This window comes from Fundulus heteroclitus, unplaced genomic scaffold (genome assembly GCF_011125445.2).
Source record: "Fundulus heteroclitus isolate FHET01 unplaced genomic scaffold, MU-UCD_Fhet_4.1 scaffold_61, whole genome shotgun sequence".
Taxonomy (NCBI): Eukaryota; Metazoa; Chordata; class Actinopteri; order Cyprinodontiformes; family Fundulidae; genus Fundulus; species Fundulus heteroclitus.
The window spans coordinates 1,118,035-1,143,830 of record NW_023397044.1 but is presented as its reverse complement, the minus strand read 5'-3'; the positions used below and the strand labels follow the sequence as shown (position 1 = coordinate 1,143,830).

At 40.3% G+C, this 25,796-nt stretch overlaps 1 protein-coding gene across 11 annotated transcripts in view; it reads right to left on the bottom strand.

Moving 5' to 3' along the window:
* The window catches only part of adcy3a (adenylate cyclase 3a), a 232,927-nt gene that overhangs the window by 140,489 nt on the left and 66,642 nt on the right, over positions 1–25,796 (bottom strand). For 10 of the 11 annotated variants that reach the window (XM_036133327.1, XM_036133331.1, XM_036133330.1 and 7 more), the window contains one exon: positions 23,811–23,938. The exons of the other annotated variant lie outside the window; for it this stretch is intronic. In XM_036133327.1, the coding sequence (XP_035989220.1) occupies positions 23,811–23,938 (128 nt within the window). The remainder of the gene's footprint in view (positions 1–23,810; positions 23,939–25,796) is intronic. 11 annotated transcript variants of the gene reach the window in all.

Here is a 25,796-nt window from a genome sequence, read left to right as displayed (position 1 = left end):
GAGCGCATGAAGCTGTGCTAAACAGTTCTCTTTCAAGGGTATTAAGCTCCAGCCCCAGTTAAAAGTAAAGTGTGAAACTCTGGAATGACGTGAAAATTTTAAACTTTTTTCCAGGCTTTAAAAAAAACTGTTTGAACGTGGAAATAAACAGCATGCAAAAATATACAAAGAAATTATTGTTGTTGGTGTGAAACCTCAAGATTAGATGTGTGAGCGAGAGTGAAAAATGAACAATAAAACTTTAATAAAATGTAAAATTAGTATTTGTCAGGATTCTGCAGGCCGTGCTGTCTGCGCGCCCTGTTCTCTACTAACTCTCCTCCACAGGTGACTGTAGTTGACAGGTGGGCGTGGCCCGCACCTGCAGCTGGTTTCGACAGCTCCGGTGGAGGTTTAAAAGGAGCGCTCAGTCAGATGAAGGACGCCGTAGTGTTAAACCGTTGTGGTATACTTAGTGGCCACTGTCCTGTCGACAGTTCTCTGTTCCTGTGAATCTGATACTATAGATTCGAGTTCTAACCTTTTGTCTCCTGTTTCTCACAGTTTGTTCGTGCTTCCTGATTCCTGGATCAATAGCCCATTTGAAAGCCCCAGGCTTTGTATTACCCCAGTAAACAAAAGCTGGACAGTTTACGTCTGTCCTGTTTCTATTAGCTAGGGGCCATTTATGTAAATCAACACAATGACGTATGGGCTGTAGTGATGAAAAACTGCAGTATCACTAAGGTCAGCAGGGGACAGCAAGAAGACGGCGGTCAAAAAGACAAATACAGAGATCCTGCCACTCATGCTGGCCTGGCACTCAAGGTGGCACTCATCCGGACCCCGGGAGAAACAGGGGAACGACACACAACTGATGGCGTTACAGAGAGAGCGAGAGTGTCAAAACAGCTTAAAATTAAATCAAAACACCAAAAACATCAAGCCAAGATTTTAATTTTTGATTTATGTTATGCTCAAATATCCTCCACCAACTTAGTAAATGCCTTGTTACAATTGAAAGCCTCTTACAATTGAAAGAGCAGCAAAACAATATCTAGAGAGGGACGCTATGTAGTCCTGTCTGGATACGTGTATGGAGAACAGGTTGTTTTTGCACTTATATATACCCTAATATATGAAGCCTCCTTTATCCCACAGCTTATTTCAGATCTGGAAAAAATTTCCTTTCATACATATTACTAGGTGGGGACTTTAATTGCACACTTAACTCAAAAATGGTTACCCCCCACCCCCACCCCCACCCCCGGCTACACACTTGCTCCCGTAAAAGTGTAAAAATGGAAAAATTATGTAAAGATTTAGACTTACAAGACGTTTGGAGGATACTTCCCCCTCTAGATAAGGACATTTTTTTCATCATCTCACAGATCCTTTTCCAGCTTAGGCTACGTTTCATCTTCAAGATATGTTTTGAGCAGAATACTAAACCGTGAAATTGGCATAAAACTTCTCTCTGAATACTACCCTATTAGTATAACTATTTCACCCCAGTATAGAGACCTAGCTTATAGACACTGGATGTTTGATACCACCCTATTAAGTAACCAGTCTGCTATTGTACATATTACATCAGAGTGGAAACAGTTTATCTCTATAAATAAAACACCAGATATCAATCCCTGTAACCTGTGGGAAACTGGCAAAGCTTATATGCGTTGGACAATAATATCTTATACATCAGCACAGAGGAAAGACGCACTCAGAAAACAACTGGATCTAGAGACGACAATCAATATGTTGGAAGGTCAGTTTAGGATATTTCGTAGTAGCTCCTTGGCAAAACAACTAGACCCACCACGTTTCGACATGAACTTCTAACCAGGAAAGAAGAAAGACAGGTTTTCTTGGCCAAGCATAGATTATTTGAATCGGGTAATAAACCAGGCCGATTACTAGCTCACCTGGCTCATGGCAGATCCGAGGCTACAGTAATTCTCTCTCTCATAACAGAAATGGAGTGCGGTGTCTTAAACCATCTGATATAAATGAAGTTATGAAACTGTTTTATAAGGACCTCCATAGCTCTGAATGCACATCTGCCCCTGAGATGAGAGCCAAATTTCTTTGTGGCATAAAAGTACCACCTTTATCAGATACACAGAAGGCAGAGTTAAGCAAGCCTATTAAGAAAGAGGATGTATTACAGGCCATACGTGTACTTAAGACCAGGAAAGCTCCGGGCTGGATGGTTTTGGCCCAGAATTGAACAAAAAGTTCAGTCAAGTTCTGGCTGGTCCACTCACAGACATATATTTTGATTCTTTTGAAAGGGGTGGTCTCCCCCTACATTATGCTCAGCTAATATTTCAGTAATTTAAAAAAAAAGGTAAAGGTAAGCCCCCTGATTTGCGTGGATCCTATAGACCGATCAGTCTAAATTCTGTTGACAGTAAACTTCTGTCCAAAGTATTAGACAGTCGATAGGAGAAACTACTCCCCACACTTATAAACCCAGATCAAGCAGTTATTTTTATGGACGCTATTCTGTTGTTTATTAAGCCGATGTGTGACAAGTGAATTTTTCCACTGTGAGATCAATAAAGCCTATCTTATCTTATCTTATTCAACCAGCAATGTCAGAAGACTTCTGAATATTAAACAGTTTACCTCACAGTGCAGGCAGAAGGCTCTGGCCGTCTCTCTAGATACGGAAAAAGCCTTTGACGGGGTTGAGAGGGGCTATTTGTTTGCGGTTCTTGGGAAATTCAATTTAGGGGGAGATATTCTTAAATGGATCAAAACTATATATCACTCACCTACAACCGCTGTCTTAACAAATGGCCGTCTATCTAATAGCTTTCCAATCGCAAGGTTTTTTTTTCAGGAATGCCGTTTTAGCCCATTTCTTTATGCCTTAGCACTAGAACCATTGGCAGAAACTATCCAATAGCATGAGGATGTTAATGGCAGTGGTGTCAAAAGTACACACATTTGTTACTTAAGTAGAAGTATAGATACTGCAGTTTAAAAACACTCTGGTAAAAGTTGAAGTATCAACTTGACCTCTTCACTCAAGTAAACGTGAAAAGGTATGTGCTCCAAAAACTACTTAAAGTATAAAAGTATAAAGTAACCTTTAAAAAAATGCCACCATATGAATTGAAAGCTTAATTTAAACACTGATTGGCCCAAGACACATCATAATCATTAACCCATTAGTAAGGAGCAGTTTGTAGAGAGAGAGAGAGAGAGAGAGAGAGAGAGAGAGAGAGAGAGAGAGAGAGAGAGAGAGAGAGAGAGAGAGAGAGAGAGAGAGAGAGAGAGAGAGAGAGAGAGAGAGAGAGAGAGAGAGAGAGAGAGAGAGAGAGAGAGATTCTGCACACACAGTGTTTGGAAATGAGAATGAGCTCTACATTACTATAAACAAATCCCTTAAGAGCTCTTAACAAGTTCTGAAAATGGTACAGAGTGGGAGAGTGCCACAATTTTGCATTCAAACTAGTCCCATCAAAAAAACAAAAACTTCAAATCCTGCTGCATATAACATGGTTTCCCCACAGTCATAACTGACGATCAAGACCCCAAGACAGCATACCCGATCAGACTACCAGAATGCTTTGTTGAGCCTCAAAAGAAGCTGATTCTCAAAGTTCTTGTGATCAATACGTGCCCTTTTTGGACAGAAGATCAGTCCCGCTACACTAAACAGTCTCTCACATGCAGCTGAGGCGGGGAGTGCAGTGTTGAGCCTCAGGGAAAGGTTGCAGATAGCTGGGAAAGTCTTAAGTGCATTCATTGTCTCCTGGGGAGCCAATGATCTGCATTGGATGGTGCACATTACGTGAAATAAATATTTATAAATATTAAACTGAAGACAAGAGTAACGAGTAACGTTTGTTTTAAAAATGTAAGGAATAGAAAGTACAGATACTTGTGTGAAAATGTAATGAGTAGAAGTCAGAAGTAGGAAGAAAAATAAGTAATGGAGTAAAGTATAGATACCTAAAAAGTGTACTTAAGTACAGTAACGAAGTACAAATACTTGACACCTCTGGTTAATGGTATAAAAATAGGTCACTTAGAACTAGGGCTGGACGATAATTCAATAACAATATATATCGATCGATAGACGTGTGGCGCGATAGGAAAAAATAGCGTCGATAAAACTTCGATAGAAAAAGTTTTCCTTCCTTCCTTTCAGCCTATCATGTTAGTTGATGCTACAGTCACTACTTCCTCTCGACCAATCGTAATCGCGGACCCAGGCAGGCCGTCACAAAGCGCCGCCCTCTCAAACCACAACACAGAGCACGTGAATATGTTGCAGCAAGGAGCGGCGGAGGAAACGGTCCCAAAAAGAGGTTTTACTAGTTCGCCAGTCTGACAGAAATAAACCACAGTGATTTGTAAAACTTGCAAGGAACCGGTAAAAACAAAGTCTGGTAACGCAACCAACTTGTTTCATCAAGTAAGCTGCTCAGCCGCTCACTCCGCACGCGCTGCTGCGGCCCCGCGCGACACCGCGGGCATGCTGCTGTTGTCTGCAGTTAAAAAACCTGGCTTCAAACAACTACTCGCCACTCCGCGAGGTATAAAGTCCACGATATAAAGTTCCGGGACGCAAGTTTTTCTCTAACATTCTGGACATTTTTCCTGATTTCAGTAATATCTCTTGATAAAAGATAAACCATGCCATTAGGAGCTCTAAATCCCACAGATCCACAGGAGAAATTCCAATTTAGATGGTTAAGTTCTTGTTTTACGTACTTGGGGATAAAAGTATCTCCAAACCTGAGGGATATGCAAAAATGAAACTTTGCTCCAATCTGCGCCTCTGTCAAAAAAAATCTGGAGTGTTGGCGGGACTTATCTTTGTCAAAGAACGGCAACTTAGATCTAGAAAGAGCTAACATTTCTGTTTGTACATCTCTGTATTAAATGTGCTATCTGGAAGGTTTGGGTGGGCTGTGTTTTTGTTTGTCTTTTACCATGCCTGTGTTCTAAAGGAAAATAATAAAATGTTCAATAAAAAAATATCTCCCTCTAACTTAGTAAACGCTTTATAGTGACTTTTCAGCCGCGATGAACATGATCCAGTCTGCCAGATATACCAGACTGTCTGGCCGAGTAATAACGCAGCTGCAGCAGATGTAACAGTGCAGAGCCTTCCCGGCCAAGTTTGCCGGACAGCAGGCATCTGCTGCTCCCGACAAGTCCAAGCAGCAGATATTAAAATTGGCCCATAGTCCTGATGAACCGACTGCACAGATCAAGTTTGAAAGTGTACTTTCTCACCTAAATCATCTTAAAACAACTTTTTGAGATAAATTAAGGTTATAAATGTGTGAGATTTGTAAACTTCCTATCTCCTTGCTCCACCCTTGTGGTGGACAGTTTTTCTTACTGCATGCAACCCAGCCATTAAGCAAAGCCCTGAGAAACCAAAGACATACTGTGTCGGTTGGGGGACTACAGCTCCAGGAAAGTAAAGCGATGGTAATTTTAATTTGTTGGGTAAATGTGTATGGAAACGCTACCCGTAATTTGCAAAGCCCTGGGCTCCCCCAAAACCCCTGGCCTTTGTGTAGCAATGGAAAGGGGCTATTGAGTGCTTCTGTGCTTTTTTGTGTCTCTGCTCTACCTTCTCTAACCCCCAGTTGTTCACAGCAGATGGCCGCTTACACTGAGCCTTGTTCTGCTGGAGGTTTTTCCTTCCTGTTAAAGGGGAGTTTTCCTCTTCTCTGTCGCTTTATGCATGCTCAGTAGGAAGAATTGCTGCAAAGCCATCAACAATTCAGACGACTGTCCAGTGTGGCTCTATGATATTTCAGGAGGAGTGAATCCTACTTGTCAAGACTTGATGCAATCTGCTGGGTTTCCTTAGATAGGAAACATTTTGACCGATCTGTCTGCATGAAATGATTGAATTTGGCTTTGTAAAGTGCCTTGAGATGACGTGTTGTGAATTGGCGCTATATAAATATATATATATTTTTTTTCAGAATTAAAAAGTTGATAAAACAATTTTGAAAAAACGTATATTTTTGAAGGGGAAAACATTTTTTAAATATGTGACTGGTCACATCAAAACAAGGAACAAGCCATTCTGGGGCCGTTTGAGATATTTACAGATTCTGAAATATTGGAATCTAAGCTTTCCAATGATTTCAAACTTGTGGAAATCAACAAAGATTTGAAGAAGATTTGAATTTGAATGTTGACACTCTGTAAAGAAGATTAGTGGAAAAAAATCAGCCGTCAAAATTTCTTTAGAATCACCCTCAGCTGGGGGTTTCACGTTTTTTTCAGTTTATGCTCTGCCTACTTGTTCCTACCTTTGCTGTGGCAGGTCACATATATTTAGGTGTAAATTAATATAAAAATAGGTAGAAGAAAAAAAATACTTGTAATAAATATACAGATAGAAAATAGAGTTCAACAAAAAGGGATGATTTGAAATCAAATTGCTTTTAGGCTTTTTATAAAGTATCATTGACTGAATGGGCAACATGGAAACAAACTACAGAGTGGGCATCCATTGTGCCAGTTGTGTCCAAAGCCATTTCGGACAACCTTGTGGGTGCCAGTACCAAATGATGCTGATTGGCAGGTAATTGCTAGGCTTTTAAGTGGAATTCCCCCAACTGTGTGGGAGCAATAGATGGGAAAAGTGACAATTCAGGCACCACATAATTTAGGTTTCCAGTATCTCAACTACAAGAGAAAATACTATGTTGTCCTTTTGCAGTTGTTAGGTATGTTTTCGGGTGTTGGATGTTGCAGCTTTTGGTCAGAACAGTGATGGACCCTTGCTGCTTCCACCTTTGGAGAAGCCCTGAGAGGAGAGAAGCTGCATCTCCCAGAAGATGCTCTTCTCCCAGGCGCCAAACACCTTGGGTCCATGCGTCATGTCTTTGTGGGAGATGAGGCTTTCCCCCTCGAGTAACTTATATTAATTACGTACAGTAGGGATTCCCAATCCTGGTCGTCAGATACCCATTCATATAAGTGAGGTGTGTGTCTAAAACAGGGGTGTCAAACTCATTTTGGTTGAGTGGCCGCATACAGCTTAATCTGATCTCAAGAGGGCCACACGAGTTAACTCATTGCAAGATTAGATAGAACTAATAAATGTGGACTTGTTGATTTTTATATTAAGTTAATTTCACTTTTACACAATATATTATGAATAACCTCAGCGTTTTTAAGAAAAGTGTGTGCAATTTCAACAATACTTTTACTCAGTTAAACATTTACTTGTGCATTATGCATAAGAACTGATCACAGTGATTATACAATGTTGAAAAACATTTATTCACCTTTTATGGAACTTAAAACAATGTCCTGCATGACAAAATACATCAAACAGATAAAAATTAAGAAATGATTTGAATTTTTCCACACCTGAAGCTTATCTGCTAATTAAAACACAGCGCCCCTCGTGGACAATATAGGAACTGCATATTTTCAATTAAACGAAGTACATGTTTTTTTCAATAATTGTTTTATTATTTTCTTCCTTTTATCTTGTCCACTTGTGAAAGTCAAATCTGATGAGCTCTTTGTGGCATCTTATTGCCACATTGCCAGACAGGACACTGGGAAAAAAAAAAAAAAAAAAAAAATTTTTTTTTTTTTTTTTTTTTTTATAATGATAATGCATTTAGCCACAGGGCCGGACTAAATTGTTCGGCGGGCCGGATCCGGCCTGCGGGCCGTATGTTTGACACCCCTGGTCTAAAACATACAGAACATTTAGGAGCAGGGTTAGGAACCTCTGCTCTACAGTGTGTAGAGTAGAATAATTAACTTTTTCTTGGGTCCTCTGAGTTTGAATCTGAACAAGAACAATCTTGTTTTCAATTTACATGCAACATCACATTTTATTAAATTGCCTTTCCATTTTTGGATTACCTGTTTTGTAGCATTGTGTTGAATATTAATCACTTTAAGTATTGGTTTATATTAAATTGTATGGTTTTGTAAAGGTAAAATTCCCCCTTATTACTGCTGAAGTATAAAAACGGACTGTGTACCACACTCGACTCGCTGATTTGCACATTTGCACATTTGTATCGTATCCTGCAAAATTGCTGCTGCACCTTACCCAGAAACGTACTGCAAAACTGTTTACAATGCAACTGTCTACTTTTAAATCACTGCTGCACCTTACTGCATATTTGTTTACATTTGTTTTACATTGTTTAGATTTTCATCTGCCTACTGTTCACTGCTGCACTTTATCCGGAAGTCAATTGAAACTTATCCTGTAAGTGACTGCGATTTATCACTGCACTTTATCCTGTACTGTAATTCACTGTCAGGTATCCTGTAGAGTTACTGCAATCTTTCTGAGCTGTGTGAAAACGAAATTTCGTTCTGTATGCACTCTGTGTATACAAAATGACAATAAAGAAAGTCTAAGTCTAAGTCTTATTTTGTTATAAGGAGGAATGTGCTGAGGCCATATCCTGTAAGAAACCTCTCCCAACCTAAGAGGATCCACTAGCACCTATCAATAGCCAGACATGTAGTTTAGAATGTCTTTGGGATTCTTGCCACACAGTGAGTAATCTATCACCAGGTGATGGAGGTCAGCCCTGAAAATGTGAATACTGTTTTGAAGGCTACATATGGCCCTTCAGAACTTCCAGAGGTGGAACTCCACAGCATAAAGTCCCATACCATTTGAAAAATGTGGCATCCCTGCACTACAACGGGAGAGTGGGCACCAACGCCACCCAAGAGGCTGTAGTTGTATGGGAGGCCTTTAACATTTACACTCACCGGCCACTTTATTAGGTACACGTGTCCAACTGCTCGTTAACACTTAATTTCTAAGCAGCCAATCACATTGCGGCAACTCAGTGCATTTAGGCATGTAGACATGGTCAAGAGAATCTCCTGCAGTTCAAACCGAGCATCAGTATGGGGAAGAAAAGTGATTTGAGTGACTTTGAACGTGGCATGATTGTTGGTGCCAGAAGGGCTGGTCTGAGTATTTCAGAAACTGCTAATCTACTGGGATTTTCACGCACAACCATCTCTAGGGTTTACAGAGAATGGTCCGAAAAAGTAAAAACATCCAGTTCTGTGGGCGGAAATGCCTTGTTGATGCCAGAGGTCAGAGGAGAATGGCCAGACTGGTTCGAGCTGATAGAAGGGCAACAGTGACTCAAATAACAACCCGTTACAACCAAGGTGGGCAAAAGAGCATCTCTGAACGCACAGTACGTCGAACTTTGAGGCAGATGGGCTACAGCAGCAGAAGACCACATCGGGTGCCACTCCTTTCAGCTAAGAACAGGAAACTGAGGCTACAATTTGCACAAGCTCATCGAAATTGGACAATAGAAGATTGGAAAAACGTTGCCCGGTCTGATGAGTCTCGATTTCTGCTGCGATAGTCGGATGGTAGGGTCAGAATTTGGCGTCTACAACATGAAAGCATGGATCCATCCTGCCTTGTATCAACGGTTCAGGCTGGTGGTGGTGGTGTCATGGTGTGGGGAATATTTTCTTGGCACTCTTTGGGCCCCTTGGTACCAATTGAGCATCGTTGCAACGCCACAGCCTACCTGAGTATTGTTGCTGACCATGTCCATCCCTTTATGACCACAATGTACCCAACCCATGATGGCTACTTTCAGCAGGATAATGCACCATGTCATAAAGCTGGAATCATCTCAGACTGGTTTCTTGAACATGACAATGAGTTCGCTGTACTCAAATGGCCTCCACAGTCACCAGATCTCAATCCAATAGAGCATCTTTGGGATGTGGTGGAACGAGAGATTCGCATCATGGATGTGCAGCCGACAAATCTGCGGCAACTGTGTGATGTCATCATGTCAATATGGACCAAACTCCCTGAGGAATGCTTCCAGCACCTTGTTGAATCTATGCCACAAAGAATTGAGTCAGTTCTTAAGGCAAAAGGGGGTCCAACCCGTTACTAGCATGGGGTACCTAATAAAGTGGCCGGTGAGTGTACTTCACCTCCTTCTTAGGTGAAATGCCCTGGCAAAACAACACAGCCTGACATGCCTACCTGTAAGTAAGTAAGTAAGTAAGTAAACTTTATGGTTGTTATCCTGTGAAAGGTGCTATATAGATAAAGTGCTTTACAATAAAAACAACCACAAAATCGCACAAATTAAAAAGTAAAACAGCATAAATGCAACACCATAGCATAAACTATTTATAAACTAGTTTAAGGCAAACTGGAAAAAACGGGTCATCAACTACTTCTTAAAAGAATTACCAATGTCAAGACAGCACAAAGATGAATGCAATGAATTCCACAGTCTGGGGGCGACAACTCTAAAAGACCAATTGCCTCTGGTCCTGAGATTAGTTAGTGGAACCAGTATTTGGCTAGGGGAATCTCAAACTACGTGAAGGGGAATATGGTTGTAGAAGGTTGGAAGTAGCTGGAACTTGGCCACTTAGTGCTCCAAAAGTAAAGACAAAAATTTTATAATGAACTCTAAAATGTACCGGTAGCCAATGTAAACAGATTGGCTGGGGTAATGTGCTGTCTCTTTCTGGTGTTGGTTAAAAGTCTTGCAGGAGCCTTCTGCACAAACTGCAGATGGCCAAGAGCTTTCATTTTCAAACACAGAATGTTACAGTAGTCAAGGATGAAATAAACTCTGATTCAGCTTTTAATACCAAAATTTCAAAGCTCTGAAATATTTCTCAGATGAAAGATGTAGTTTTTGATTAATCTGTGAGGATGACAATCTAGTGACATGGCAGAATCAAAAATTATGCCAAGATTTCTGAGCCTTGGTTTGACAGAGAACATGAAATTCATGCAGTTACTTGAGAAAAGCTCGTTCAGAGCAAATTATTTGTTTGCAATGGATAATAACATTGAGCACAGCGATCTGAATCGAAGGTGACAGGCTGTTGTTACCAACAGCTGATAGTGGAACTGACAGCAAACACCTGGAGCAGTGACGCTGCCACGTATCACCCATGGCTGCAGAACAGTAACCTGACAAAAGCCAGACGTATGTTGCTCCGCCTAGCTCCACTCACATACATCTGGGACATCGCCCATAGAAAGTGATTTCTCCAACCAATTTTATGGTCTGGCCAATCAAGACGCAGGGCTGGCATTTCATAGATGTGATGTAGTGGAGACGCGACCATGACGTGAGACTGTTTTGATAGCAATGGCGGCTATCTACCTAATATTGTTTCATTAAAAGAACATCAGGGAACACCTCTGAAGGCTTTTGTTGGTGGAAACGATGTTTTCACCCTTCTCCTGACCGGATTTGACAAGTTTTGTTTTCCGGGGCGCGTCCGCGTCATTATCATCTGGTGAGCTTGTCTCTGGTTGTATCACCTGTCAGTCCCTTATCTGGTCAGCCTATCTCAGTCATCATCACCTTGATCAGCCTGTCTTACCATTACCTCAATTGCTTGTCATCTCTCTTCTAACAATAAAACTTTTAAGTTCAACTCTATGTCTGGCTGAATCACCGGGTCTTCAACTTCTGGGGGTGCCTGTTGAGAGCAAGATGCTGAAGGATCGTGGTAGGCCACTGAAACTGCAGGGGCATAGAAAGATAAGGTAGATGGGTCCTCCTGGGACACATCAACACCTACTAGGTGTAGCAGGGTTTCACAGGATTTGTCAGAGGCCAGAGATGCAGGGGAAGGTGGGAAGCTGGGAGATACTTCGCTCAGGAATAGACCCACCCAGGAGCAACACAGCTGCCAGGACAGTAACCCACATCTGCTGGCATCGCAATAGCCACTAGAGGCCACCCAGGAGGCCCCTAAAGCCCCACCCCAGCAGGAGCCACAGGCCCTGGTGCCAGACTCACCAGACACCCCACCCTGGGAACCCCCCAGACCCAGGCAACCCCCCACTCTAGCCACAACACAAGTGCTTTCATCTAAAGTCCCATTTACACTACCCTTTTTAAAACGAACCAATGCCGAGCTCGGTCCGAGCTTGGATCAGTTAACCAAGCTGAGCTTGGTTCTGACGACCGTTTACACATCACGCTATCTTGGTTCCTTGGTTTCCTCGCCTACTAGTGACGATCTGCGGTACTACTGCTCTCTAGGATTGAAGGAGGAAATCAAGCAAATAAAAATGCCGGCGCCCATAACATTCAGGCAGTTATGTTTGGTTATATTTCGTTGTTTGCGGAGAGTCAAGTGAAGAAGGCAACTTTTGGTGAATTTACTTGACAGACTCGGCTTTTGGGAAGTGGATAAGACAAACAAACGTCTAAGAAGGATTTACAGACGCAGGAAACAATGACAGACGCTGAGGTTCATCACACTGCTAAGCAGAATCATCACTGGAAACCGTGTGTCACGGTAGGGAAGCCAATATTTTTATGAATGTCTGAAATGTCAGCTGACTGTAAGGAGATGGCGCTCTTTGTTATCAGAGAACCGGGCCAGGGAAAAACCAGGCCAAGCCCACCCCTGGAACTGGTCTGCATTTAGCACGGTCCGGTTGTGTCTGACTCGTTTCAGTTCAGTTTGCGTTCCATTTACACTCGATAATTATCTCGGTTACTGGTCTCGGCATGGTTAAAAAGGGGTAGTGTGCACGGGATAATTTAAGTTACTCAGAAAAGCGAACTGAGGTTGAAGGGGAAATATTACATCTCAGACACTAATTATTTTATTTTGACGTTAATAAGGGATATGGGACGATAGCTGGTAGGAAAGACAGGATTTTTGCCTGGTTCAAGCAGGAGACTTATGGTGGCAGAATTCTTATTTGATGGGAGCCTGTCATTTTCCTGAGTTTCCTGCAGCATTCTGTGGAATGTTGCTGCCAGAATATTCCAGAATTCTTTATAAATATGGCTGGAAGTCCATCTGGACCTGAAGCATGCTTTTGAAAGCTTCCTGGATTTCAACTGTTGTCAGGGAAGTTTACAGGGTCATCGCTTGACTATCTGACAATTTAGGAAGTGTTATTTTATCCAGAAATTGATTGATATCATTATCTGATGGGTTTATCGTGATGTGTATAAAGCTTTGCAGAAATCTTGGAAGTTGTTGTTTATACTTTTAGGTCCATATGCTATATTCCCAGTTCACTCTGTAACCACAAATATAGCTGAATTTTTATTTATTTATTTTTAGCTGATTGTGAAGAGAGAGCTGAGCCAAAAGGCGAAGCTCACGATTTACCGGTCGATCTACGTTCCTACCCTCATCTATGGTCACAAACTTTGGGTTGTGACCGAAAGAACGAGATCCCGGATACAAGCGGCCGAAATTAGTTTTCTCCGTAGTGTGTCTGGGCTCTCCCTTGGAGATAGGTTGAGGAGCACAGTCATCCAGGGAGGACTCAGAGTAGAGCCAGAGTAGAACAAAATACTTTGTCTGGGCCTCCCTACTGAAGCTGCTACCCCCACGACCCGACTCCCGGATAAGCGGAAGAAAACGGACGGACGGGAGGGTTCTAGAATCTTGGTTCCTTATAATTCCTGAATGGTTTTGTTCTCTATTTTCTTTTTATGTGATGAGGTTATTATACTCCCAATATGAAGCCCACTCTTATTTAAAATATTTCATAAATTCTTCATCTTCAGGCAATGATGTATTAAATAGCCAGCTTTTGTTTTGTGGGATTACTTAATGTTAAAGAGACAGGAGCATGATCACTGACAGATAAAGGATATGTCAGTGTCTGAAATGTCATTTAGCAGCAAGCTGCTATTTAAGAAATACAGACTAAGAATGAAGGACATTTGAATCAAAATATATTCCCTACAATTAGGATGAAAAGATTGGCATGCATCACAAAGTCCATAATCGTTTATGTATTGCATGTATAAAGAGCATGTTAAGCTGGAGGGGTTATTTGGGCAAATATTCTTCTCTTCTTTTACAAGAACCAGGAGTGTTGTATTGTTGATTAAAAAAATTACCACTTAAAGTAACTGACTGTATTAAAGATCAAAGGGGTCATTATGCCATAGCTAAAGGAATTTTACAAGGTCAACTTATAGATAGTTGGTGTATATTTTCCGCCTGCTCGTCTAACTACCTTTCTAACCAAATTACTCATTGATAGATTTCTGTACAGTCCCAAAACTGCCAAAGCACATCACACTTTATGTGAACAGTTTGGGTTAATTGATGTTTGGAGATGTATTCACCCGTCAGACAAGCAATACACATTTTTTCTCCACCTCATAAGTGTCATACCAGAATTAACTAATCTTTCATGCTGCGGACTGATTTTCATTCAGTTTTGTCTTGTGAAATTTCCAGTGTTATTATTTCTGATCATGCTAGAATACTTGGATGTATGTAATTCCTAAATCTTCCCTGCACCCTTCTCGCCACTGGAGACTTAACAGCGCTAGTCTAAAAGATGAAGGATTTATATCCCACTTTTGTATCGGATTTAAGACCTTTTTATCAGTAAATACCCCATCCGAAACAGTTTTATGGGAAACCTGCAAAGCATATGCCAGAGGTTTACCTGGCACAAAGAAGCGCCAAAAACAAGAGAAACAAAAATCATTAGAAGGGAAATTGTTAGACCAAGAAAAAGCATACATTGCCTCTCATTCACTTTTCTTGTGGGAAGAAATCACAGTGTCAGGGTTTAGTTTTTGCCTGTCTCACCCTGGACAGTTCCAGCACCTACCGCCTCCCATACAGCCCAGTCCCTCACTCCACCACTGATTCCTGCCACCTGCTGCTAATAATTAGCCGGACTCAATCCACCTGCCAACCCCTCTACTTAAACTCACCTTAGTCAGCTCTTCCCCGCCGGATTGTCTTTTCCCTACGCTTCTCTCCACAGCTCCCGACCCCTCACGACGTTCTGCCTTCCTTCGTCCCTCAAGCCTGCTGCTCTCCCCTTCCTCGTGCCTGCCAGCTCTCCACGAGCTTCCTCCGTGCCTGCCTGCCCGCCTGCGCCTTTCTCATCTGTGCTGCTGGCTCCTCATCAACCCCAACACTCCAGAAAGCTCTCTCTCATCGGTGCTGTTGGTTCTTCATCAACCCCAGCACTCCAAGAACTCTTCCTCAGGAGGCTTCCTGGCTCCCAGTGTCCGCCTCGCTCTGCGGCGCCCGCAGTCCCTTCGGCTTCCTCCCGTCCGCCCACTCCTGCCATCATCATTAATCCGCCCCAGCCGGGTAAAGACTCTCTGGTTCTCACCCCCCACTACTCATCTTCTTCAATAAAACCCTTAAAAACGAAGCTCTGTGTGTTTGGCTGTGTTCAGGTTCATCAGAACGTTATATGACACACAAGGACTAACCTGGGAAATGCTTGGCATATCTTGCTAAACAAAACTTGTAGAGTCACTCACTATTGCAGCAGTGTCATATAGGGCAGGCCATTTGGTATATGAGAATAAGCAAATAAATACATGTAGCTGCTTTATAAACTTTATAAGCAATTCTACTCATCTAATCGGCTGAATTATAGGGTTCTCTGTTTGGCTCATCATTACAAAAACAGTGAGAAAATAGCCTGAATTAAAAGTTCAACCTTCACAACAAAGCCAAAGAAGTTAATGTCCATGACATTCAAAGCCAAAAAGATGTATGAGAAGAGTGCAGTTGTGGGGAACCTGTAATTTGACTAAGACTTTTTGTTTGGCCATGAATGGACAAGTTGACCAGCCTCCCTGTTTGAGACAGATCCATCCGTTGACCAAAGTTACGCAATGTGTCAAGGAAAAAAGGCAGACTACCTGGTTGCAATCAAGACAGCCCTTGGTAGATCCTGGGGGAACTGGAGAAACTACCTCTGTCTGACAAGCCTGTTGTAATGGCAGTAGATACCATGGCGTTCATTGAACGTTAACAACATCTTGGGAGCAGTACCTATCATGAACTTCAAGGAAAGTACCTGAGGCAGCTTCTTGGAATCCTCCTAGACAGGTAAGGACTGAGAGAATGCTATAACATTAGCTAATTAGCATGGAGATTAACCGATATCAATCAATCAATCAATCAATCAATCAATCAATCAATTTTATTAGTCAACTGCAATTTGCATTACAATCGAAATTTCAGTTCCAGTACAACCGTCCATCACATACACTTAACAAACATTTTGGGGGAACGATTGACTGAGGCCTTGCGTTGCCAGGAACACACACAGTCGGCCGCTGCTACATGAGCGCTAGCCGTGAGGTGCGTTCCCCAAACTGCCCCAGACCCCGCTTTACACGGGGTCCCTAGGCGCTGCCTTGAAACTCTCGAAGAAAGAGCAACAACATGGGGGAAGAGGGGAGAGAAAAAAAAAGAGACAGATGTTTGCCTATTTATGCTCTCACCTATAAAGAGACAAACAACCGACACAAAAAAACCCTCATAGCACAAAAGCACAAATAAACACAAGACAACATGTATGCAGAAGGTAAACATTTGAGACCTGTCGCGTGTGTGTAATTCATCAGTTTTATGAGTATCAGTTATGCGTGTGTGTATGGGCGAAAGTGTTTTTCTCCGTGAACACTCTCAAGAGGCCATTGTCCTTGATGTTATCAGCCGGCCCACAGTTCAGAAAGCATCCAGGTGTCAGCGGGGGAGGTGGGTAGCCGGGGGCTTTTCTGGGCACTCCGTCATAACAATCCAGGAGTAGATAGGGAGGGAATCCAAATATGTTATTTGTTATGAGACAAGCTGCACTGCCTTTCCTGTCAGCTTTTAAGTCTTTTGCTGGCTCCACATAAATCCAATTTTCCAAATTATTGGGCTTTTTCGCGCTTCACTCCCAGATTTTATCCCATCTCCCCTTGAGTTCAACCCCAAAGTCAGTCTGCGTTCCAGCGCAGCCAGCTTTTCGGCTTGGCTCCATTCACCTGCCAGGTTTGTCCGTTCACAGCCAGAGTGAGCGCGTCATGCAGCCGGCAGCCTGATCAAGGCCAAATGGCTCCGACATCCGCTGTATTTGCCGATACTTCAAAAATCCACAAAAACCAATAAGTAGAGATCCCAGTATCCTTAATCCAATGTGAAAATTTCAAACGTCCAGGAATGACAAGGTCGAAAGACACACCGTTTTCCTCCAGGAATTTAGGGTGTATCTCACAAAATAAGTCAAATCAGGACCAGACGGGTCCCCCTTCCGTTGCCTACCCGTCGAAAAAAATTTATCAATAGTATTGAGAGACCAGCTTACCATATGATACGATATGACTAGGTAGCTCAGGTACTGATAAAAATACCCTTAAATCCGATCGACCAGCCATAGACATAAACAAAAATAATGAGTTGAAAGTAAAACAAAACAAAGAACTTACCTCAGATCAGCTACAATCACTTTATCACATCACAATTTTTTCTGTGGAATGAGTATACCTTTTGGTGAAAAAAAAGGCATAATGACTGATTGTCAGGATTTGGGTTTTGTTTTGGCTGTTTGTTAATTTTGATTTATTAGTTAACTCTCCGGCCTTTAAAATTGGTTTTGGGTTCTTTCTTGTTTGGTTTCTATTATAGCTTGTGTTTTGTTTAGTCTTAGGTTTAGGTTCTGTTTTGGTTTATGGAGTAGTTTGTTATTAAGTCACTCAGTTCACCTGCCAGCTATCTGCCAGTCTACACCCTGTCACTCCTCTTCTCCCGTCACCATCCAATCAGTTTCAGTTACTTCCAGTCACTTCCCTGTTCCTGATAAGCTCCACCCATACCAGTAATTAGGTTTCACTCCATTCACCTGCTCACTCCACTACTTATACCTGCCTCTTCCTCCTGTAATCTGCCAGATCAATTCGAGCCACTTGGTGAGTCTTATCCAGCGTTGTATTTCTGATTACCCTGTTGATACCGACCCGATTGCCTTTTTGACTCTGAGCCAACCTGATCCCTAAACCTGATTTTCTTTCCCTGTATGATTGCTTACCTGTTTTACTGACTTGGATCTGCCTTGGGATTTTCTGAGTTTGCTTCATCCTTGTCTGTACCTTTGCCTGTTTTGGACTGTTTTTCATGTACCGGATTTTGGATTGCCTTTGTAAACCATTGAGCCTTGCCTGTCCCTATTTAGTATTAAAATCCATTCTTTTTCTTAAAACCTCTCTTGTCTGGCTGAATACTTGGTCCATCTGTCTCTGGTTCCTGACACTGATGTCATAGCTTGGGGGAATAGTGAATTGCCAATGAAGGAAATATGAAAATATTGAAAAAAGTGAGAAAATGCCGATTTCAAAAGTCATATAGAAATGTGTTTTAAGAGTTATTTTGTCAGTGGATCAGTGGTCAACACGTGTTCTGTGTATCTGGAATGTATTTAGTGATAGACTACACAACCCACTGAGGATTTGAGGGAAATAATCATCTCTCACATTTTTCTGATAAAAAATAAAGTGTGCATACACTAAAATTGCCACAATATTTATTTATTTATTTTTTTTGCAATATTTCCGGCAGAGCAGACGCTGCAATTATTGGTTCTTAGGGTCAAAATTAACAGAAAAAACACAAATACAATGTATAGCACACTGTGTCAGGTTCAACCCATTTTTGAGACTTTAGCTCCCCGACTATTGACTGATCAACAGGAAAGAAGCATAGGTATAAGGTTTACTAAAACTACTACAAATTACAACTTATACACGTCAGGGGCAACAGGAGATGAATTCTCTGTTCAGAGCTCAGACAGCTTAGTCCTCCAGGTTTTGTGGCTCACACATCTCATTGTGTGAGCCACAAAACCTGGAGGATATCTTCAAGAGCATATCTTCTTTATTGCTCTTGTTTTATCTATAGCAAAGATTGTTGCAGTATCCTCGCTGTTGTTCACCCTATTGCTTACTTTGTAACAGAAGGCATTAAGCTGCTATAGGAACAGCCAATTGATTTTCCTTGTGTTACTCTGTCTGTAAGGTGAGATTTCCGCACTTCTGTTTCTCTGCTATAAGATCTGTAAATGTTTCTTCAAAACAGTGCTCTAAGCATTTTGCTAGTGTCAAAAGCTTATTCTTTGTGGAAAAATACAACAGACTAAAAGACACTTAAACCAGTACTTTATAGAACCCCTTTTTGATTAAATTCCGGCATTCAGTGTTCTCTGCTACATCCTTTTCATCAATTTAGCAAAGCTGACTAACCGTAAAAAAAAGCCCATCTCTTTAAGAACATTTTTTGTATTTCCCTATTTGCATCTTATAGCTAGGACTAAAGTTTATCTAAATGGTAAATGGCCTGTACTTGTGTAGTGCTTCATCAAGTCAGAGGACTCCAAAGCGCTTCACAGTACAATCAGTCATTCACCCCTTAATACATATATTCACACACTGACTGTCGTGGGCTACATTGTAGCCACAGTTACACTGGGGCAGACTGACAGAAACGGAGCTGCCATACAATCTGTGCCACCGGGCCATCTGACTACCAGCAGCAGGAAAGATGGGTGAAGTGTCTTGCCTAAGAATACAATGAGTGAAACTGATGGAGCAGGGGTTTGAAAAAGCAAACCCCAGCTCCATCCTGCCTGTTGCAGGGCGAACTCCTACCTCCTGAGCTACTGTTGTCATTCTTACAGGTTGTAATTTTATAATGCGCTTAACCAGTGTGCGATTTGCAAAAAAAAAAAAAACAGGGGGGGAGATCATTTCAAGTGTTTTATAAATTAACATAACGACAAGGTTATGTGGCCTGCATGCTGTCTGGCTGGAGACAGCATGCAACCTGTCCTGGGAGGGAGGGTGGAGAAATCGGCTGCTGCTGCTGCTTCTTGTCTTGTGACGCTGCCTGCAAATCTTCATCATCCACGAAAGTTCGTCCTGTAACATTACCATGGCTGTTTGTCCCGTCATCTACTCTTGACCTTTTCTGTTGATTTTTCGGCCCGAAATATGACAAAATACTTTGGGAGTGGGTATTAGTTTACTTTAACCGCATTGAGCAGAAAACGTATTAATGCTCAAACAGACAACAAAAAATGTAATTAACAAATGTGAAGGACACAAGACATGTATTTATATTAGGGCTGTCAAATGATTAAAAATTTTAATTTGAATCGATTTATCACATAATGTTGATAGTTAACTCGAGATTAATTGCAAAGTAATTGCATGTTTATCTTTTTAATTTTGAAAGTGTAATAGCCTGTTTGGGCATTTTAATATACAATTTTGCAATAAATGACACTAATAAAATACATGCTTGTACAAAAATATTTTTATGTTGTTTTTTTTCAAGCACTTTTGAGAATTGGAATGAAAACATCCTAGTGCCAAATGTTAAACTCTGGACTATGATGGCTAAATGACTAATCATGACACCCTGATGTTTACACAATGTGTAAATAAATTTGTAAATAAATACCATGCCGATATATTTTTTTGCCTCTTAAAGATAGACAAGGTATTAGGCATATACATATAAATTAATAAAAATTTTGCATTTCAATAAAGTCATAAGTGTTATTGTTCGTTTTTTCACTCTCTCTCACACACATCTAATTCTGAGCTTTCACACCAACAACAATATTTTTGCTTGCTGTTTATATCCATATTCATACAGTTTAAGCCTGGAAAAAGGTTTTAAATTTCCAGGTCATTCCAGTCTTACACTTTGCTTGCAACTGGGCAGGAGCTTAGTACCCTGAAAGAGACTGTTTAGTAACTCCAGGTCCTTCATTTAACAACGTAATTCAGCCTTAGTTTGTCAAATACAGAGAAAACAAATTAATAAGCAGTAAAGTGTGGTTTGTGGGATGGGTTTCTGCAATGTTATCAGCATGTTAAAAACTCATCTTCAGAACCAATGTCTGCTCAAAATGGTGATCTGCACCAAGTAATCTACTTTCAGCAGTTATCACCGGTTATTGTATCGTAAACTGCAGAAAATACGTGCAGAGTTGCTCTGTCTGCCTTTACTGTCACTACCTGATCCGTGCCGGTAGCACGATCCATAGACATAATATAAGAGTAGACGCGTCATTGGGCGGGTTCTGCCTATGCTGCGATGCGTCAGAGCGTCCGCCATCTTAAATGTGGCAAATCTGCAGTTACTCAGTCACTTAAACAGTATCAGAGGGACTTTAATCTCTGAATATACTTTGTATTCGTAATATATTTTTTGTAATATTACAAGTTTATTTTCGTATCCCTTTAGCTTCATTCTCCTGAATTTATTCTCCTAAAGAATAAAAATATTTAAAATAATCTAACCTGGCCTTATTACTCCAGGACTGAAATAATTCTGCAAACTGTGATTATTCTGGAAATGTTCCCCCTTAATTCTCATAATATGACGTTTTTCTCATAACATTATCACTTTTGTGTTTGTTTGTTTATTCTTACTTTATTGACCTAGGACTTTTTTCCCCCTCATATTATTAATTTTACCTATTTAATACTAACCCAAAAAGTCTGTTCCTAAAGGTTCACATGTGACACGGTTTTATGAAATAATGAAGACCACAATGTTTAGATTTAGCAAATTGATCCTTATATTCATAACACATACACACAAATGTGTGTATATATATATATATATATATATATATATATATATATATATATATATATATATATATATATATAGAGAGAGAGAGAGAGAGAGAGAGAGAGACTGTGTTACCACTCTGCAGCTTTAGTGTGTCCAGTTTTGCAACATGGTGCAGCCTTAGTTTATATAAGGCAGATACCAGTAGTGAAATCAGCCAGAATACATTTCCATGCAGCACAGGAATGAGGCATCTTCTCTGATCCATGTTCACAATAACAGAACTCAACTTTTTTCTGCCACATACAATATGGCGGTGACGTTTACGTGCGAACCTGCGCCCTATGACGCGTCTACGTATATATGTCTGTGGCACGATCCGTACCATCAGCTCATTTGCGCACGCGCGAACAGAATAACTTCCGGGTCGCCAAAAAAATAATGTAACTACGGTACTGAAAATACTTATTTTTATACTTAAATCATTGAAGAATGCTAAACTATATTGTATAGAAAATATTTAAGATTTTTCTGGAAGAAATTGATGCGTTTTACATTCTGTACGTTGCAATGCCTGACGTCATCGTTGGATACGCTCAGAAGTCCGGGAATATATTATTGCGCAACGTTTGTCTGTATTGTCTGAATACACTCTATAAGTTATATTATTTGTTCAAACAGGACTGGAAAAAATATTTTTCTCCTTAATTATAAGGTGAATTTTGTTATTTAAATAATCTTGTACTAAAAATTTGTTTTATTAGAAAGTTAAAACCATATATTAAGAGTTTAGCGCCCTCTGGTGTACAAATCATAAACAAGAGAAGACCCCGTCATTAAAGTATCCGCATTGTTTATTTTTTACAAAAACCGAACAGGGAATAGAACAAAGAGCACATAACAAAGCCAAGGCATACTTTTTTAAAATGCATTTTTTAAGTACAAAATACTCAAATACATATGCAAATCAAATAAATGGTAAAAAAAACCTGAAGAATGTTCGAAATAAAATATGTTTCTATACTCCTAAACGTGTTCATAGCTGGGGTTTTTATGTACTTTAAGTAATGGTGTATATATATTCTTATTAAATATATATATATATATATATATATATATATATATATATATATATATATATATATATATATATGCTTTATATATATATATATATTTACGTTTTTCTCTATTTATTTTTAAAATATGCAATATTTCCGCAAATACAAAGATATATAAAAAGAAACACCCGGCCCGAAAAAAGACAAAAGAATAAAAAAGTAAGAAAAACAAAATATTGCCTACCAGAAGGTATTCTGTTCGCGCGTGCGCAAATGAGCTGATGGTACGGATCGTGCTACCGGTACGGATCGGGTAGTGACATTTACTACCGTCGGCTCAAAGTGTCTAGTGCAGGCAGGTCTCTTAATAACCGCTGTTTCATCACTTATTTTAGAGCCCAAATAAGCGATTTCACTTTCAGAAACGTCCCGAAAAAAACGCAAGCCGTGACTCATGAAATTTACAAGTGCCTTTAGAATAAAACAAGTCCAAAGTTGCATGAAATAAACCGTCTGTGCAACAGTGAGCGCGGGTCTGTTTTGCTACAGTCTCTAGCTCTCTTGAAACTACGGAAAGCGCCGAGGGTAAAAGAAACACAGTCCGGAGAGCGCGGCGGGGAAAAAACATTAGGGAACGGTGTGGGTGTTTTGGCGCGCAATTAACGGCGACAAAAATAATGTTGGCGTTGTGGTTAACAAAGTTAACGCGTTAAAACGGACAGCCCTACTTTATATACATTTTTAAATATCCATAATATTACTTATTCAGACCAGAGGGGGGGAGGAATGTATCCCCCCCCCAGGGATAAAACATGAATGACCAGAGGGGGGGACGTCACAAACAGAGGGGGGAAGGGGGGGGGGGGGAAATCCTCCCCATCCCCCCCGGCAAATCGCACCCAGCGCTTAACACTATAGCCACATTAACCCAATTATACTCACTAATGTGCACAGATTAATACACAGATATACAAACCAATAGGCAACTTGGGGTTAAATACCTTGCCCAGGGCTGCCTGGGCATGCCTAGAGCTGAGCCTGCAACCTTCCAAGTGTGAGACAAATACCCACAGAACCACAGTCACCTACATAGTGATGTAGTTCATAAAAGGTGCTTAAATGCATAATCGAACATAAAACATATATCACTGATTTTTAAACCAGAATACTCACTAATGAGATAACTATACTTCTTTTTATGACTACCTCCAAGGGTTGGCTCGAGACCAACATTAGGACAATAGAACAAGAAAAAAGTAGAAGATATTGTAACTAAAACAGACATATTTTACTCAACCTTCCCAAACCTTAAGTACTAGAAACACAATATACAATAAGATAGAAGAAAATATTTTAACCTAAACATGTTAGATTAAATAGTTTTTTTGAACTTACGAGATAGCATCTACCATAGCCAGACCCATCTTGATGGAACAGGCAGCATGGTCCTCCCTGTATTCTGGAAGTCCACAGATGCAGTAATAGCAGTCTCCCAGAATCTTGATCCTCAGCTGATGATATTTCTGACAGAAATATGGTTAAGCAGTTTATTTCAAATATGTAAATGAACAAAAATCAACAAGAATAATCCCTCCAAACTAATAAATACCAACAAACTATAGTGTAAGACAACAAGAAGAAAAAAATAAACAGTACAATTATTTACATAAATGAAAAGGAATGGGAAGAAGCATAATCTTATCTAATTGTACCCCTTATACAAAACTTGTGAATAAGTTCTTCTGTTTGATTATTCTAAATCATGCAATAACTTTATTGTGCATTAAACAACAATTCATTTATATACTTGGTAATATATCAATAGTAACATTATTTTGTAATTGTTTAATGTTATTTATAGTTATGTATATAACATTAAACAATTACAAAATAAAGATACCGTTTACATATTACTAAGTACATAAATGTAAGTAGGTGTATGTATAATAGTAGGAATTTCTTTAATACTTATGAAGTAGTAATGAAATTCCTACTGTTATACATACACCTATCCCTTCTTACATATGAACACAAACCTATATATAATTATTTCAAAACATAAGCATACACGCAATGAATAATAACACCATGAAAAACATTTGAGTCAAAATCATGATAACAACATATGCACATGCATACATAATAAAATGTGCAAGAAAAATAAATGTTATTCAGGAGGAAAAATATATACAAAAGACATAAAACGTGTGGATGAAGAAGTTTAAGTGAACGTGACATTAATATTAAATAAATGCATAGATAAATAAAATGAACATTTCACTATAAGCACACGAAAACCTGAAACTTTACACTACCAGCTTATACAATGAAGACTTTCCAGAAGCTACATTTACTAGAAATCTTGAAGTAAGCAGATGCACAATTGAGAAACACAAAATTAAGATACCGCTTAAATCTGCCTGTGGACAGGTTAGCAACGAGTGGTAGGTATAACAGCGTTGTACCGAAGAAAATTATGGAAGCCAGGCAGCTTTGAGTTCCTCAATCTCCGTTTTCTTTTCTTTTATCCGGAAATAATCCAAAGGGCAAGTGCAAAAACAATGCATGGAGGTATAGCAGCAATAGTTTCCTAGCAGCACCAGAACATCTCAATGAATGACCTGGGCGCCTTTAAAAGGGTTCAAACCTAACTAGCTAAAACCATTAAAACCACTAAGGATGTACATTAGCTCTATTAAAACCAATGTAAAACTCCTCTAATAAAACCACCCAATAAACCATGTAAACAGAACCCACTAATTAAACAGAAAAATCCTAAAGCCAAACTCTATTAAGATAAATAATTCCCCAAACAATCTAAAACCATAAACTACCCTCCGCCCCTTCTTCACTGGCCCAGAAGTTTCAAATAGGTGTTTGGTCCTCCAGGGAATTCTTTTGGTCAGACACCTGGACATGAGAAGAGGGTAAGTAAAAACAACACATCACACCACGCTCAACTATTTAAAACATATGTTATGCCATCACACCATGGCTAAATTGTGTTAATTTTGAACAATGTGTGACATGGGGAAAGAGTAAAAAAAGGACACCCACAGGCACCACGGATCCGCCTTCTCAGCAGTGTCCATGCTAAAGACCACTCCCACTGACAAAAGGTCAGAGCACTTCTGACCAGACTCTCAGAAGACCACTGCTTTTTCCCTGGAGCCCTCAAGGAGAGGGGGGCTACCACCCAGTCTTCACCTTCTTCCTGCCTGAGACAAAGGAGGAGGGAGGCTGGTCTGAACCATGAGGCCTCACAAGGCCAGAAAAGCCCACAAGCTGCACAGAAAGTTCTGTGAAACTCATCTGCCTGCTTTGATGGAGTGACAAGAGCGAAAGACGGGAAATTGTTGTCCTCTGAATCCGGAGATTCAT